Raw genomic sequence first — 17497 nt, forward strand, 5'->3', positions numbered from 1 at the left:
TTGGGTGGCAAATTAGAGCAACTCCCTCTATAAGGGAGTTATCAGCTATAGCTTTAAAAATGTCCCATGTGAATATGCTCCTGAAAATTTCCCTACTAGGGTTCTAGGGCTTTAAGGGAGGATGAAAATATAGGGAAGAATTTTGAGAAACTTGAGACACTTATAAGGAGGGGTTGGATTGTGTTTCCAGCTGCGTTTTCTTGTTGTCGTTTGCAAGGAGCTCTGTCGCTATTAAGATTTCAATAAACAGTGAGATTTCACCATCTAAAGAACTCATCTTTTGAAATAGGCGTAATTGTAATGATTGTGCGTAAACCCAAAACCAGCTAGAAAAGAAATTTGCTTTCGTCCTCAGTGTATTTCCTTTTTGTATGATTTGTACGGGATTCCAGATTATCTACTGTTTTGCTCAAGATTTTGTTGGCTTACGAAGTTTCCACGAGTTCATTCTTTCCCTACTCATGTCTTAGAGATGCTGCGTGAAAGTGGATCATTGCTTAAGAGAAGAAAAATGTCATTTCCTTTTGTTTTCTGTTCTGTCCTTCAGGAAGGCTCCCTTTCTTCCATGTCTGCCTACTGAAATCCTAACCTGCAAATGTCACCTCTTCCCTGAACATACAACTGAGTATAATATTGCCCTTCTTTATAGGGGCTGAAATCCAGGTGACGGTTGCCACAATTTTGAGGAAGGAGAACCTTTTGTAATTTACAGAAAGGCATGGCACGTGTAGCCTCAGTGGCCCTGTTTTCCTCAGCCCTGTGTTTCCCATGATATTTATGTCAGTTGTTCACTTGTCAGATTCATCCTAGAATGAAGTGCTTTGAGGCCAGGGGATGTGTTAATACCACCCTGTAGTCCTTATGGTACTTAACACAATGCCTTGTGAGTAGACATGGCCACATAGATGTCTCTTGAACTGGACTTTCTTACAGCCCTGCTGCTATTGGTTTTAAAACTGGGTTGTACATCTTACATTTTATGGTAGATGTGGGCATAGAGCTCCTGCAAGAACTTGCCATGAAATAGATAAAAACTGAAGTTTTATATGTTCTATCTCCTCAGTCCCAACATGCTGCTGATTTTCAGATGCACCATTGATTTTATATAATCTTGTCAGAGGGAAAGAAACACTACCCTCTTACAAGTACTCATTGGTTGGAAGATGAATATCAAGTTCCAGTAACCCTCAAATGTGAAAAAAATGCACATTTTATTATCAATGATATACTGTCATATTCATTATCATAAAGATGTATCTGCTTTCACCGAAACAGACTTTGTAGCATCTAAATCAGCACTGTCTACTCAAAACATTATGTGAGCTGCAAATGTAATTTAAAATTTTCTAGTAGCCACATCAAAAATTCAAAAGAAACAAATGAAATTAATTTTAGTAATTTTTATTTAACTCAACATATCCAGAATATTATTTCATATGTAATCAATATATAAATTATTGATATACTTTATATACTTTTTGCACCCCAAGTCTTCAAAATCCACTGTGATTTTACACTTACAGCATATTCTCTTTGGGACTCGCCACATTTCAAGTACCTAGTAACCACATATGGCTAATGGTTACACATTGGATGCTGCAGATTTAAATACTTAAAGTCATACTGAAGAGTTTGGTAAGAAAATCTTGGAGGGGAGGCACTTCCTAATTCTAGCTCCTTATTTATCATATTCCTTCTCTTACAAAAATCCACAGGAATGACAGCATCAAAGAGGTGACAAAACCACTGTGATATTTGTGAAAAGAGGAGAGGGGGGGGTCCAGGACTCTCTTGATGGATATATGAAGTGTTTATGGACTGCTTGAATATTATGAAGTCAAGAATTTTTTTGGCAACACGTGAAATGAATGCCTTTTATCAGAAAGAGTCTAGGATTCAAGTCCCACTTTGCCTTTGACCTGTGGTATTCACACACATAAATTTCTTAATCTATTTGGAACTGTCAAATTTTTTTTTAATGGAAACTAGGATTAGATTATCTATCAAGTCTGTTCCAAGTCGTGAAGTCCTGTGAACCTACAATTCTGAGGAATAAGACAGCTTTTTTTTTTTTTTTAAATTTTAAGGACTTTCTATAAAACAATTATAACATGTTGCTGAAGGATCCAATCTTTAAAGTCTTAGTGGGTGAGTGGATCTAGAAGGTGAAAAGTGAAACATAGGACTCCTTGGGTAGCTCTGTTTCTCAGATGCCAGAGGAAATTTGGAGTGGTCACGTGGGGCTGCTGGCTTTGGTAGTTCAGTTTTTGGTTCATGAGGATTTCCACTTTCTGCCCTCAGATCTCTGCTGTCTGAAGCACATGAGGGTCTGTACTACCTGGAAGTGCACTCTGGGGGACAGGTGGGAGGCAGCCCAAGCCCAGGACCGCGAGACAACTGTACGTTCAAGGTGGGTTCTAAGGATGGAGGAATGTGAGGGGGAATCTGAAGGGATGCTTGTGCTGTCAGCAAGCAAGTTAGAAGTCAGCCAGAGACTGCGTTTCCAGGGTGAGAAGAAAGGGGGATGGTAGTTGTGGGGTTTCTGAGACGATACCATCGAAAGTCAAGTATGGAGCACTTGTATGTCAGGCTCCGTGCTTTATGTACATTAATTCGATGCTCCCAACAATTTTATGGGGTAGCTATTCATTATCCTGGTTCTGCAGATGAGTGACTTGACGCTCAGGGAGATGAAATAATGTGCCCATATCATCAATAATTTTATCTATGTCATCCAGGTACTAAATGGCAGAACTAGGATTTTTTAAAATTAGTTTAATTTTTAATTTTTTATTGACATATGATGTCCTGTCAGTTTCAGGTGTATATCATAGGGATTTGACATTTTTATACATTACAGAATGATCCCCATGATAAGTTTAGGTTGACACCTGTCATCATACAGAGTTATTACAATATTATTAAGTATATTTCCTCTGCTGGTGGGAATGTAAATTAGTGCAGCCACTGTGGAAAACAGCAAGGAGGTTCCTCAAAAAATTAAAAATAGAAATATGATCCAGCAATTTCACTTCTGGATATATATGTGATGAAAATGAAAACACCAATTTGAAGAGATATATGCTCCCCTATGTTTATTATTTACAATAGCCACAATATGGAAGGAGCCCTAGTGTCCATCGGTAGATGAATGGATAAAGAAGATGGGGTGTATGTACACAATGGAATGTTACTCGGCCATAAAAAAGAATAAGTCTTACCATTAGTGACCACATGGACGGAATGAGATGGTCTTGTGCCAAATGAAAGGAGTCAGATAGAGAAAGACCAATACCGTATGATTTCACTTACATGTGGAATCTAAAAGAACTAAGATTTGAACCTGCATTAGATTCTGCTTTTTTTAAAATTTTATTTATTTGTCACAGAGAGAGAGGGAGAACAAGCAGGGGAAACTGCAGAGGGAGGGGGAGAAGCAGACTCCCAGCTGAACAATGAGCCCTATACAGGACTCGATCCCAGACCCCTGGGATCACAACCTGAGCTGAAGGCAGACGCTTAACCAACTGAGCCACCCAGACATCCCCCTGTGTTGGATTCTAAATCTTCATCTAAACTGAAGCCCATGAGGAGCCGCGAAGATTGTCATTGGTCAATGTTTCATTTCACTGCTGCAATTCTCCTAAGTCTCAGTAGCAAGAAGGGACCCAAGCTCTACCTTGCCCTCTGCTTTGTGCTTGATTCCTGCCCTTCTTTCCAATCCTAGATTGAAAGGGCATTTGCTGGTGGCATTCTCCTTCAAGTGCAGAGCTAAAGGGAAGCAGAGAGAGGGAGAGTTTGTGAGTTAATGCCTAACTTATGTTAGAGAAGCAATATGCATATTTGGTCTTAATTTTATGTTTGGTTCAGCCTATTGTCCATTTCAGGTTAGTTTTCCACTGATCTCTGAAAGGGTGGGCCCTAGACTTTTCATAAAAGGCTGAGGTTTGACAGAGCTCTTCGTCATGGTTCTTCCCACAGGGTGCCTCCGCCAAAGAGCTGTTCACAAAAGTCTTAGTCATTAATTAATGCTCCTTTAGCACAAGACGTCGTCTCCTACATTCATCCCTGTTCAGTCCACATTTTTATACAGGCAATTCATTGACAAATTTGGAATTTGCTGTCAGTTCACATTTAACAAATTGTTTCTCACTCCCAGAGAGTCTTGTTTTCTGGAATTTTGCTTCTGTACATATGCAGCGGAAAGAAAAAAAAAGATCATTCTTTCTTATTAAGCCCCGCACCCCCACCTCTCCACTGTTTCTGTGACTGCGACAGAAGACAGGTGGCCAAGCACCCTCCCTGATCACCATGCTGTTTTTGGTTTTGATGTTCCTTTCACCCCAGATAGTAGTGTTCCTACTTATTAAAGATCGGAAAGGAGAGCAAGGGGAGAGAGGAGAAGCACTCCCTAAAATTGCACATTAAAGAAAACAAGTCCTTGAGTGCTTCGCCTAGCTTGGCGAGTTGATGAAAAATCACCAGGGGACGCAGTTAATGAGAGGCATTCCAAGCTAAATAAAACACGGTGTGTCTCTGTTTTGGGACTGGGACTGGGGGAACCGTGAGTATTAAAAATTAATTCCATCTCGCCAGTCCACTTCAAAGAGCCCGCTGCGGGCGCTGACAGGTTTGAACAACTCACAGAAGGTTTATCAAGCAGCTGGTGGCTGTGGCTTCACTCTCCTAATCCTCTGCGTTTCCTCTCCCCCATCTTGCTGCCGCTGACCTCGCTGGGGCTCAGGGATCAGCACGCAGGAAGCTTGATTTGAAAGCTCATTAATTTTTCACTTTGTCATGTCTCTAGCTTGCTGGGTGAGCGGGACCTGTTTTCCTTAGAAATGTACCATTGTTATGTCGTGTCAGCTCAGAGAGACTCACAAGGGAGACTTTGTGGGGTTTAACTCTGAGCCGCCCCACCATGCCAAGGAACAGGAGGGAGTGATCGAGGAGTCACTCTGTTGCCCCCGCGTTTCTGGTGGAAGGCTCATAGACTGAGTGGTAGATCTGACATGGCAAGCTGGAAACCAGAGGCGTGTTTCCTGATTTGGTTTGGACTCGATTGTTCTTGCGCCTCCGTTTCTAACGTCAATGAGAAGGAGCAGTAACCACTGCTCTACTCATGAGGCTCCTAGGATATACTTTCAATGGAAATGACATTGGTACGGAGGTCGCCCAGTGAGGGGTGAAAGCTGGGGTGTGGGAGGAAGCTGAGAAACCAGGGTAGGGAGTCCATGTTTGGCAGGTGTGTGTGGAATTGCATTAATCCTTATCTTTTGGTGAGATTAGAGCCAGTTCCCAATTGGTGAGGTCACAACATTCTTACCTTGACCTCCTGACTGTACATACTTTCTGTGACCTGTTCTTTAACTTTCTCCTTTAGAAAGAAGGAAACTAGCCTCGATGGCAGGCTGTACAGCCATGTGGATCAATGCCTAAACCCCATACCTGCCAAGCCACTGTCAGCTTTGTTGAAATGTCATGGGCTTTCCCTCTGCTCAGGGCAGTCAATGAACAATGGAGTTATTCTTTGCTGATAGTCTCCCTGAGAAGGTGGACCCCTGGAATGCTGGAAGCAGACCAAGCAAAACAATCTGCTCTCATTGGATTTGCAAGTAGGAAGCAGTGTAGTTTATGGGGAATGAAGGTGGTCTAGGCATCCAGAGGAGTTTGGGGGTGAGGGTGGCAGGAGGGGGAGACCTGGTCTCTTCCTGAGTGTCATTAGCTCGTGGGTCAAACCTTGGCCTGGTCAGTCCATCCTTCTGCTTCTCTGTTTGTTCACACTGGCCCTGGCCATGAAATGCACTAATCTTGGGCTAACCCAGATGCTTATAGGTGAGATGGAATTCCTGGAGTTGTCTTTTTCTCTCCTCTATTTCCAGGCACCAGATCAACCTTCTCACAGCAGGCCGCTCTATTCATTCACAAAAATTTGAATGTCTTCTCTATCCCAGGCTGTGCACAAGGATATGACCACGACTGAGTCCAGCATCGTCCCTGCCTTTCTGGAGCTTATAATTAGCAGATAATGTGCTTTGGGGGAGGGAGCATAGAAAGATGGTTTGGAGTTCCATGACCAGGCTTTCCTCTCTCCCATCAGTGCTGTTTCCTCCTTCTCAAAGAGTAAGGTTGCTTCCCATTCCTTGAATCATTTGAATAATTTTTCTCCCAATAGGCACCATCCATTTTCCCAAAAAACACATCACTTGTGTGCCTACCCAACTTCCAGTTTTTTGTAGCTTGCTAATTCCTGCCTAGATGTTGGCTGATAATAATTTAAGTTGCAGTTCTTTCAATCTAAGTAAGGAAATTCTTGTCTAGAAAAATTAAAAAATCCTTCAAGATTCCAAGATACCAAGTTACAATAATGGAATTCTCAAGCCTGGCCTACCTACCTTTCTTTCTGGTAAAATGTGTTCCTGGGTATGACAAGTGAGCAGGTGGAAAGAGACTTGCCAAAGTTTGGACAATATGGTGCAGGGCAGAGAGCTATGTGACCTTGATAAAATTCCTTTTACTTCCTGTATGGAAGAACTATAATAATATCCGTCACCTCTGCTTCGCAGATAGATTACAGGGATAAAAAGAAATAGGTGTAAGTTGATTTGAGGAAACGTAAGCATTTACCAACTTAACTAATATTCGATGCCGAATGACTTTTGCTTCTTGTTTGCGGTTGTGATATGCTAATGAAATTCTCCCTTGTGATGACCTTTCCTGAACAGTTTTCCAGAGGGCAGACACCCATTGTTTACCAAGTTACACCACCAAGTGGGGTTCCAGGTAAGAAATCTCCTGTTGAAATAGGAATAATTATGGATCCCTTTGCCAAAGCTATTGCAAACTCTTCTACCCACATGGGTGCTCTCTGTAAATGGGAGCACTGAGCGTCTTCTCTGATGCTGTTTTGAAAATAAGTGCCAATCTCTGGTTTATTTTTGACTGGGTTTGGTTTCACCTCTGGGCACTTTTGCTCTGTTACTTCACTGGTAACCAAAGAAATCCAAACATGAAAAAAGAAAGAGGCCAGTAAAATCAAACCAGGTACTGCCAGAGAATGGTGGAAGTAGAAATCCTCCTTGCTCTCAACTTTATAATCATCCATATCATTGCAAACCTTTATGGAATCTTACTGAGAGCCAGGCTATGTTCTAAGCTTTTGGCATGTATTATCTTCTTAGATCCTCGTAAGAACCTGATGACATAGGGACTAGTACTAATCTCATTTGCAGATGAGGAAATTCTCATTTCCTTAACCTAAAAGGTTAAGAAGCTTGCTTAAAGTCAGCTAGTGGGTGTACAGCCAGGATTTGGACTCAGACAGGCAGAATCCAAAGTGGGCAGGTATATCCAGCGTTTTGTTCTGTGCTGAGTGGTGGTGTTACCTACCACATGGAAGGCCAGGGGCTAGAAGGGAAGAAGAGAGAGAAAGCTGAGATTTACATGAAAGAAGGGACTGCAGCTAAGAAATAGGTTCAAGAATTGCTAAGCCTGCCTGACAAGTAAGTACTGTAAGTACAGCTAGGATTATATGGAAGTTGCTGTCTGATTCTTGGCAAATTCCTATGTCTATTTCATGTTTTTCCTTTGTTCAGGCTTTCCAGATGGTGTAATTATGGGAATACAAGTTGCTAAATGTTTATATGTAGTTGTGTCTAAATGCATAAACTGATCTAGTTTTAAATGGCTTGACTGCTCAAGAATGTCAAAATGACTATCTGAGTTGCTGGAAAGTGTTTGTACTTTGTGTGTGTGTGTGTGTGTGTGTGTAGACATAGAGCATGTATGCATGTATTTATATGATATCCTGAAGAATATGAATCTGGCATGTTTTTATTAATGCAGGTTATTCAGAGATCTGTACCTTTCCATTTGTCTGAATAATCAAGGCATGATCATGTTTTATTAAAATGAGATGTTGTCTGAAAAATCAGATACGGACGTTTCGGTCCCTGCTGTTCTGGTGTTAGAAAGCTCTTGTTTCGATGGCAGAAGTCCACAGGGTGAGGGCTGAGAAAGGAGCCTGCCATCAGAGGTGTGAAATGGGATGTTGGCTCACCCAGATCTGTCAGGCCCGTTTCTCCCACCAAGTATGAGTGCCGCACACTGTCTCCTTCACCTTCTGGGGGAATGATTGGTGGCTGGCCTGGGTGGAGTGGAGTGGTCCCTCCAGGCAGGATCCATGCAGCGGCATCTTTGAAATCACTTTCCAGACAATTACTCTCATTTCATTTGGGAAGCCTGCCCAGAGTGGCAGCCAGGGAGATGGGGGAGGTGGTGGGGACAGGAGAGATGATGTTCCAAGAGCAGTTGAATTTCTGTCTGTGGTTAACAGTCCTTCACTATGACGCAGAATTGCCTGGCATCATGGGTAGGTTTAGCCATTTCTCAGCCTCTGTTGGGCTGCTTTGTTTAGGAACAAGACAAAAACTCACAGAATTCCCAATTTCTATAACTTGTTACCAATTTTTAAAATTGTGGCCATCAGAACTAGGAATCAATAATTTAGCTCTATTAAAACGAAGGGAAATTATTTTGCCAGGTGTTGATAGGAGCAGAGAACTGCAGACTCTAGGCTTCCTTGTGTCTGTGACCTTTGTCTAAGGCATTAGGTTCCCTCCCTTTCTACCCATTCACTGCACAGCGGCTCTCAGGCTTCCTGGAGGGTTCCCATGGTTTCACTGCCAGTCATCCAATGACCGCATCTGAAAGCATCTCATATTAATACTACACAAACACAGTCGGAAGGGAACAACTTCTTGGTAACGTTCTTTTGTGACTTTGAGCGTGGCCGTGAAGAGATTCCAAGTCCTCTGCATTCAGTGACCTCCTGAGTCCCATAGGTGCTCTTTTCTTTTCCATCTTTGAGGTTTTACTCATTAACCAAAAAGCCTCTCTCGTCTCTTAACATCATTTGTGGTGCTACAAGATCACAGCGCAGATGGTTAAATTCTCTGATTATTTGGAAGGCACACTTTGCCAGGTCATGGGGTTGTCTGGTAGCTTTAACTACATCACCTCGCTATGGGGTGTTTGCTTAAACTTGGCCTCATGTAGTTGCACAGAGCTGAGTTTAGGTGTTTTCAACGATGGAAGAAATCAGCTCTTGTCACATCCGGGAGGGGCCCCCAAACTCTTTGAGAAAGAGTTACATCAGATTCCATTCTCACCTCTTGTGAGCAGAGCGGGTGGGGGCAGTACCGAGAGTGCACCTTGCTGAGAGGGGATTGCTGATGCCTGCACTTCTTCTTGCACTTGAACTCAAAAGAGGAGAGTATTAAGGAAATGTTTGCTACCCGGTGGAAATCCCTGTGAGTCACATAGAGGAGCTCAGCAGCAGAAGTCATCCGTTTGTCAGTGGGCAAGGCAGACACCAACTGTTTGCAGATCCCCAATCTGCCCTGTCTTTGAACATGAGCGTATTGGTTGAATGAATGAGATGTGCCGTTGCCCATCCTTCAAGCCGTAATTCTGTTCCATTTCATCCCCTCCTTTCGTAGTTCCCATCCTTTTGAGTCATCCTTGACATTTATCTTTTGTACTCTGAGATAAGGAAAAAAGATTAATATCCTGAATACCCGTCCAGATTGCGGGATAGATACCTCCTGGTTTGCCATATTAGCAAGCGTCCAGAGGAAAGTGAAACGTGAAGCCCCCCAACGCACATTGTCCTTAAGTCCCATGTTAGGTGGATGGTGTACATACAGCCAAGAGAGTAGAACAAGGCAGCATGTGGAAACCGACCCCTTCCTCCTGAAAGCCTCATACTTCATGGGACTGTGAGGAAGACCTGTTATTGCTTCTGTGCTCCATGCATAGATGATTAAGTCTGATTGCAGTAATTGGTTATTTTAACCTTTCTAACGTGTAGTATTGATCACTGGATCATATTTGGGGCTCCTTTCCTGTTGCACGGTTTGTAAAAAAGCATTCATATTCTGACTCATGACCAGTTTGGCCATATTAAATAGATGTAACCAAAAAGAAATAGTTTATAATTTACGGTTGGAGCTAAGTGTATTAAATTTTTAACAAATCTTCTTAAAACAGGAAAACTAATACACGTGTATGGCTGGATTATCACTGGAAGATCAGAAACCTTTGATTTCGACGCTGCGTACATTGATAGGTAAGCATGTGTTCGTTTCGGTGTTGAACTAGTTACAAATATGCTGGGTTGCTTCCTGAGACCAGCTTCCCCGAGAGCAATAAATTGGGAGCAGTTGGCACAGAATTGCTGTTTTCCTCTTTGCAGTTTATGGTCCCTGGTGAGCTGGGCTTCAGCAAACTTTGTTAATGTAATTGCAACTGGTCGATTAAGTTGGTCCATTTATTTACCGACAACTAGTCACTCTGGGCTCAGCATGAATCGTGCTGTAATTGCTTCTGTGGGTTTTCTTTTTCGATTCTTACCCTTCTCCCCCTTGTTTCTCAGGCTGAAATAAATTTCTTATAAAATGGCGTGGGAACCCAAAAGACCATTATAACTTCTTTGGTTGGTCGGTATGCGTTCGTACAGTTAGAAATTCTATTAGTGAGATCGGAGGAAGATGCGGGAGAAGGTACTGAGAGCCGTTGAGTTTTACTGTTTTCTGGGAATGATTGGGGTGGCCAACATGACTTTACCAGAGACTCTTGAAACAGAAAGTGTTACTATTAAATCATGTGTGCTAGGGAAAGAGGAGAACCAGAGGGAAAGTGTTGGAGTTGTAGTCTTTGGGGGAAGCTCTATGCAGCTGACTATACAACATCTGAGGTAGTTACAGCGAGGATCGATGAGGTAGAAGGAACATAGTCTAAACTATAGTTGAGCAGATTCTCTATACTGTTTCTGATTTTCCTCGTACTCCTAGAAGGGATGGGGGTATCCGCCTCTGAACTGTTTCTTCTCTGTGATTCCGTCGTAGCTTAGAGGACATGATCTGGCTGCTCTCAGGATCTACATTTCCGGCATGAAGTCATGGTCAACTTGTCCTGAAATGAAATGATTCTTTCTGTGGAGGCTAGAAGCCCCAAGTGTATCCTTAATAATATGCCACCTTCACTGCTTGGTCCCATGTCAGCTTGGGTCTGGGATACAGCATTTGAAAGGGGGAAGAAAGGCATACACTCCACGGTGGTTCTGGGTAGACCCAATAAAGCCAAGACATGGTGGACGTGATGAAGATTTGGGGGAAAAGAGAAACACTCCTTCTGCAGTGTGAAAGTGAGGACAATGAAACAGTGCTATACACTCCTACCTGCAGGCTGAGAATTGATTCAACAGCTCCTCAGGGGACAGGCTCAGCCACCTGTAGAGTGTCCCATAAAACCAGAGGAGAATGCTCATAACCATGTTTCTCGTGAGTTTTGCCGGGAATGTTTACAGGGAGCCTAACACTATTGTCTCATGTCTTTCTCCCCCCATTTTTTTTTTTTTTTATCCAGCCCATTGATCTTGGAAGCTCCAGGAGGCAAATGGGTCACAGCCTGCTCTCTTGTAAACAGGCAGACAGGAAGCCGGTGAGCGTCTTTCCTGCCTACATACATGCTTTATGTTCTTCCATGTGGGTTTCTCTCTCTCTCTCTCACACACACGTGCATGCTCAGGCACACACATCTATTTTTTAATATAGATCACCCATAACTGCTGACTGCCTTATTTTTAGACTTACTGGAAAATACATGGTAATTGATTCAAAATGCAAATTGAAGTGGATTCTGAAACTGTTCTTGAAAACAAATAGCTAATACTAAGTGCTCGTTCTAGGCCAGGCCCTGCTCTAACACTTCTTTATTTAGGTTACCCAATATCCTTGTGAGGACAAATGGTTCTTAGTCTCACTTTATAGATGAGGAAACTGAGGCACAGAGGGGTCCAGTAACTTGCCCAAGGCCTTGCAAAGAGAAAGTGGCAGAGCTGGAATGAGTACCTGGGCTGACTAGCCGGCCTCCAACTTCATGCTTTTAACTACTCCACTATAATGACCAGCCAATGGGAAAAAAACAACAACAACAACAACAACTAAAACAACTAAAATTTGTTTGTTTGTTTATGTATTACAATGAATTTTTAAAATGAGTGTCTACATGCTTACGGTTTACCTAACCAACATTTTGCTGGATTTTCACGTCACTCATGATTGAGTAGATTTAACCTTCCCTTGAGGCCATCACAAGAATTATACTCTACGGCTTAGTTTTTTAGGACGGGCATTTTGTAGAGCCGAACTCTATAATGTAGTTACTTCCTGGTGTCTTCAGTTTGTTTGCTCAGGATCCTTCTTTATTAGGTTGACATTTTTTTTTCCAAAATTTTTATTTAAATTCTAGTTAATTAACATATAGTGTAATACTGGTTTTGGGAGGAGAATTTCATGATTCATCACTTACATATAACACCCAGTGCTCAACACAAGTGCCCTTCTTAATACTCAACACCCATTGAGCCCATCCCCCACCCACCTCCCCTCCAGCAACCCTCAGTTTGTTGTATAGTTAAGAGTCTCTTATGGCTTGCTTCCTTCTCTTTTTTTTTCCCCTTCCCCTATGTTCATCTGTTTTGTTTCTTAAATTCCACATATGGGTGAGATCACCTGGTATTTATCTTTCTCTGACTGACTTATTTTGCTTAGCATAATACACTCTAGCTCCATCCACACTGTGGCAAATGGCAAGATTTCTTTCTTTTTTATGGCTGAATAATATTTCATTTTATATATATTCCATATATATATATATGTATTCTATATATATATATTCTATATGTAGTTCTAGATGTATATATATACATATATACATCTATATATGTATATATATATCTATATATGTATATATATATTCTGTATGTATATATGTATATATATATGTATATATATATATATTCTATATGTATTCTATATATATATATATCACATCTTCTTTATCCATTCATCAGTCAGTGGACACTTGGGCTCTTTCCATACTTTGGCTGGTTGTTGATAATGCTGGTATAAACACTGGGGTGCACATGCCCCTTTGAATCACTATTTTTGCATCCTTTGGGTAAATACCTAGTAGTGCAATTACTGGGTCATAGGGTAGCTCTATTTTCAACTTTTTGAGGAACCTCCATACTGTTTTCCAGAGTGGCTGCACCAGCTTGCATTCCCACCAACAGTGTAAGAGGGTTCCCCTTTCTCCTCATCCTCACCAACATCTATTGTTTCCTGTGGTGTTAATTTTAGCCATTCTGACAGGTGTGAGGTGATATCTCAATGTGGTTTTGATTTGTATTTCCCTGATGACATGTGATGTTGAACATCTTTTCATGTGTCTATTGGCCATCTGGATGTCTTCGGAAAAATGTTTATTCATGTCTTCTGCCCATTTCTTAACTGGATTATTTGTTCTTTGGATGTTGAGTTTGAGAAGTTCTTTATAGATTTTGGATACTAACCCTTTATCAGATATGTCATTTATAAATATCTTCTCCCATTCTGTAGGGGGTTCACACTTAATAATAGGGTTTTTTTTTTTTTTTTTTGATAAGAGTTTTGCTGTCCTTGTAAAGGTTTTGGAAAGAATGGAAAGGTCTGAAGAGAGGTTACGAGTGAGTAAATTTTGTCTCTCACACTGTGTTTGACTGCTAGCATATGTATTGATGAGAACTCTAGTTAGTACTATTCTACATATTTGCTCCAATGAATTCATTATGCCTTCAGTATCTGTCAATTTCACTGACTAAACTGGCCTTTTATTTTATTTTATTTTTTTACTTTACTGGCTAAAGAGTCAGAACTTCTGAACTGAGTTGTCTGGTAATTCTCATGTCAGGTTTTGGTTTTTTCTCTAGCTATCCTCTTCAGGAAGACCATGGTCTTGGGACTCTGCAGTGTCGTGTGGAAGGCAACTACATCGGTGTGTTCAAGAAGCAACATAAGTTGAACGTCTTATCTGTTTCTTTTTCTGTATCAGAAAAATACTGTTTCAAGAATTGGTTCTCACAAGGATGATAATAGTAACTACCATGTATTGAGAACTGCTTAAAAAGCTATATGAAACAGCTCAGGTAGAAACTAATTTAATCCTCACAGTGAGTGGATTGGTGAGGTTGCTGGAATTATTTTCACTTTGTATATATTATTAAATATATATATTATATATAGAATATACTGCATATATTATATACATTTATTTATATATTTATATATTATGTGTGTGTGCATATATATATAAAATTTTATATATAAAATTTTATATATAAAATTATGTGTGTGTATATATATATATACTTACAGAGAATGCATATATATATATATATATATATATATATATATATATATATATAATTTTAACTTTATATAGGTGAGAAATTTGCAGGTAGCAACCAGTGCAGCTGGATTTACCATGTTAAGTGTAATTATAACTGCCATGTGCTACCACATTTATCCTTTTACTGTTGGAAGTCAACAGTGATGGTGCTGAGTCTCAGAGGTGTTTATTTTGGGCACTGTTAAAGAAATTACAGGTTTAGGTGGTAACTTGGTGATATCTGGAGTCCTTGGGTTTAAGGTAGCAATGGCCTGGTCCCGGTGATACATGCAGACTCCTGTGTTAATGTCTGTTTCTTTTTGTTACAGGCTCCCAGAATGTTAGTTTCTCAGTATTTAACAAAGGAAAGTAAGTAACTGGAAACAAGCAAATTTATCATCACCTTATATTATTGAGCTCTTTCTTGTCTTGCTTATTTTTTTGAATCTTTTATAATGGAAAATTCCAGATACATAGGAACGGAATAGTATAATGAAACCGCCTGTACCCACTTGATTTCTTTTACTTAGGTGAATATAATTGTGTCCTACACACTCGTCTTGAGGTAATGTAAATGTTTCAGTGCAATGATAGGATAAAATTGTGAGAATTAGGTCTTAAGTAATCTCATAATGCTGTCAGTTTAAAACAGTACATTGTTCTATGAAATGCATTGTACCATTCCAGGAAATGCCTTCTTCAAGATGGAAAGGATCCAAATTTCATAGAGTTTTGGAGAGTAAATAATGATTCTGAGTGGTTTCTGCATGCCTCACCTATGTTCTGACACCGTATAATTTGTCAGGGGTTTTCCTTAAAAGCATACTCTCTAGTTGATATTCATCCCATTGTGGTGATAGTGACACATCAGCTCACAGCCCCAGGTATGGAGGCTCTCTCTCTCTCTCTCGAATTTAGTGAGGAATAACACCAATATCTATTGAGAATCAACCATAGGCCGGCTCCTTACCAGGCCCTTTCACATTCATCTTTCCCTAACTTGTGATGCTCTGTAAGTAGGTATTATTATCAAAAACTTTCGAAATCACAAAACACAGGTTGCCCCATTGGTATCGTTCTCTACTCATCAAAGGAAGCTGGTATCCAAACTGTACTAGAGATCAGAGGAGGTTGGCCCCCAATCTTCATTTTAGACAGCCGATTTAAGAAATGGAATCTCGAGTGCTTTTTTCATCTAAAACAGAACTTTGTCTTGGAAGGTCCATGGTACACAAGAATGCATGGCTGGTCAGTGCTAAACTGGACCTTTTCCTCTACCAGACATACTCAGGTACTATTGCCCTTCTCCCTGAACTCCTCACTCCCGCCCTCACGCCTCACGCCATGTTGGATCCTCCTTCCCTTTCTCCTGGCGCCATTTGTCTACAACCATGAGCACCTGAAGCCATCCTCATAATGATGGGTGACCCTGGGGTTTGGGATGAGAAGCAGTTGCTTGTGTGAGTGTCAGCTTTCACTGCTATATTAAAAGAGACTCAGTCATAGACTTTATACAAAGTTTGTGGATATAAACAGAATGAAAGAAAGGAGGTCATCCTTGTTCTATGTTCTGAGAAATAACAGAAATGGGGTGGCCCCGAGAAGTACAAAAGTGTGTCTTTCCAGTTACTTGAACACCACCTCTGAGCATTCGTCCAACAATTTATGACTTGCTGATATTGGTGTTCAACTATGGTGTGGCTACCCCAACCTCCGTGCTAAAAAATGAATGCTGACAATTGGAAACTTGCATGAAATTGTGAACCCAATTCGGCAGTAGGAAGTTGACCACTAAAGAAGGGTGCTTAGATCTGAGTCTCGACAGCGATCATAAAACCGCTGAAGATGTGTCCGTGAGGTAGGAGCACATTCCTGGGGCAGCAGGATTGACCTTTGGCAAAAGTGCAAGAAATTGCGTAGGCGGTGAGGCAAATGCCATTCACTCTCTAGATAGTCTCATTGTGTAAAAAGCTGAATTGCGACCTCGCCTTTATTTTCTTGAAGCAGTGTAACTAGTCTCTTTGGGAGTCAGTTTGAAGACGTGCCCGCGGGGGTGGTGAGAGTGAGGGCCGAGAGAAGCGTGGCTGGGGCTTGCTGAGTGTTTTACATGAGATCACAATATTTATTTAATTCAACTATGAGACAGACAGTGCTAGTCTCATTTTACAGATGAAGAAACAGACCAGAAAGGCAAAGAAACCAAAGGTTTCAGTGCTAGAAAATGCAGATCCAGTTCGAAATTTTATGCACATAAACAATATAATGGAACGTGCACTCTCCTGGCCACCTGACCCCAAGCTTTCTTGTGAGTGTGGCTAACACTGTTGAACCCTGAATGCCACACAGGCTGACAGGTATCTCCAAGCACATAGCTATTTCACGTTTTTGGCACCAATGTCTTCTTGGGATGAGGACTCTCAGGCCAGAACTTTCTCAGAGCAGAGGAGGCTATGGGAGGGGGGATGTGGACAGTGACATTTTGTGGACAATGACAGAGAGCTCCCAGAAGAGCTCCCTGAGGACTGGCATTCAATTACCTGTTGAGTTTGGTTAAGTCATTTAGGCTTTCTGAGCTGTAATTAAATATTGTAAACTGGACAAAATGGTGTCTGTCCTAACTCCAAAAGCTGTCGAGAAAGGGAGTTGAGCAAGAGTCTTGGGATTCATCTACAATTTTCCTCCCTTCTCATCTCTAACCCATTCATTTACCAGTTTCTGTTGGTTTTACCTCCTGTTGGTTTCTTGATATGGTTGTAGATTACTCATTGCAATTAGACCTCCCATCGATCTCTTAAAGATGATGTATCCACTCTATCTCTAAAACCACTGCCTCAATTCAGAGCCCCATCATCTTTTGCCCGGCCTGCCACAATGGTCCCCAGGGGCCCCGATTTGCCATCTGTCCCCTGCTGGTCCGCGCTCAACATTGCCACCACCATGCCCTACACCAAACACACACCTTATGCCTCTCCCTCTAACCCTGCTGGCCACCCACTATAGGAAATGGTACCAGGTACCAGACTCTGGTCTCCTCCTTGTCTGCTTCTCCTGCTCCATCTTTCCCTCTTATATTCCAGCAACACTGAAATGGACTTGAAACTCAACTTCTCTCCACACTCAGTCTATCACTTGCTTTATTTAAACACCCTTTCCCCCCTCTCTCTCCTTCACTTGGCGAGTTCTTTTTTTTTTTTTTTTTAAGATTTTATTTATTTATTTGACACAG

At 41.4% G+C, this 17497-nt stretch overlaps 1 protein-coding gene across 30 annotated transcripts in view; it reads left to right on the forward strand.

Annotated features, from left to right (window-relative positions):
• Positions 1-17497, forward strand: part of PKHD1 (PKHD1 ciliary IPT domain containing fibrocystin/polyductin) — a 513811-nt gene that overhangs the window by 16018 nt on the left and 480296 nt on the right. For 28 of the 30 annotated variants that reach the window (XR_015722268.1, XR_015722269.1, XR_015722271.1 and 25 more), the window contains 7 exons: positions 2302-2410; positions 6726-6783; positions 10051-10129; positions 11428-11502; positions 13814-13878; positions 14601-14640; positions 15492-15562. Coding sequence is in view for 21 of the 30 variants with exons in the window: in XM_087857019.1 (XP_087713145.1) it covers positions 2302-2410; positions 6726-6783; positions 10051-10129; positions 11428-11502; positions 13814-13878; positions 14601-14640; positions 15492-15562 (497 nt within the window). In the remaining 9 variants the exon portion in view is untranslated. Of the gene's footprint in view, positions 1-2301; positions 2411-6725; positions 6784-10050; positions 10130-11427; positions 11503-13518; positions 13571-13813; positions 13879-14600; positions 14641-15491; positions 15563-17497 lie in introns of those variants that run through there. The other 2 variants (XM_045802247.2, XM_045802255.2) reach the window with 2 other exon arrangements.

The sequence above is a fragment of the Ursus americanus genome, chromosome 29, assembly GCF_024610735.1.
Source record: "Ursus americanus isolate L20-20 chromosome 29, mUrsAme1.1.p, whole genome shotgun sequence".
NCBI lineage: Eukaryota > Metazoa > Chordata > Mammalia > Carnivora > Ursidae > Ursus > Ursus americanus.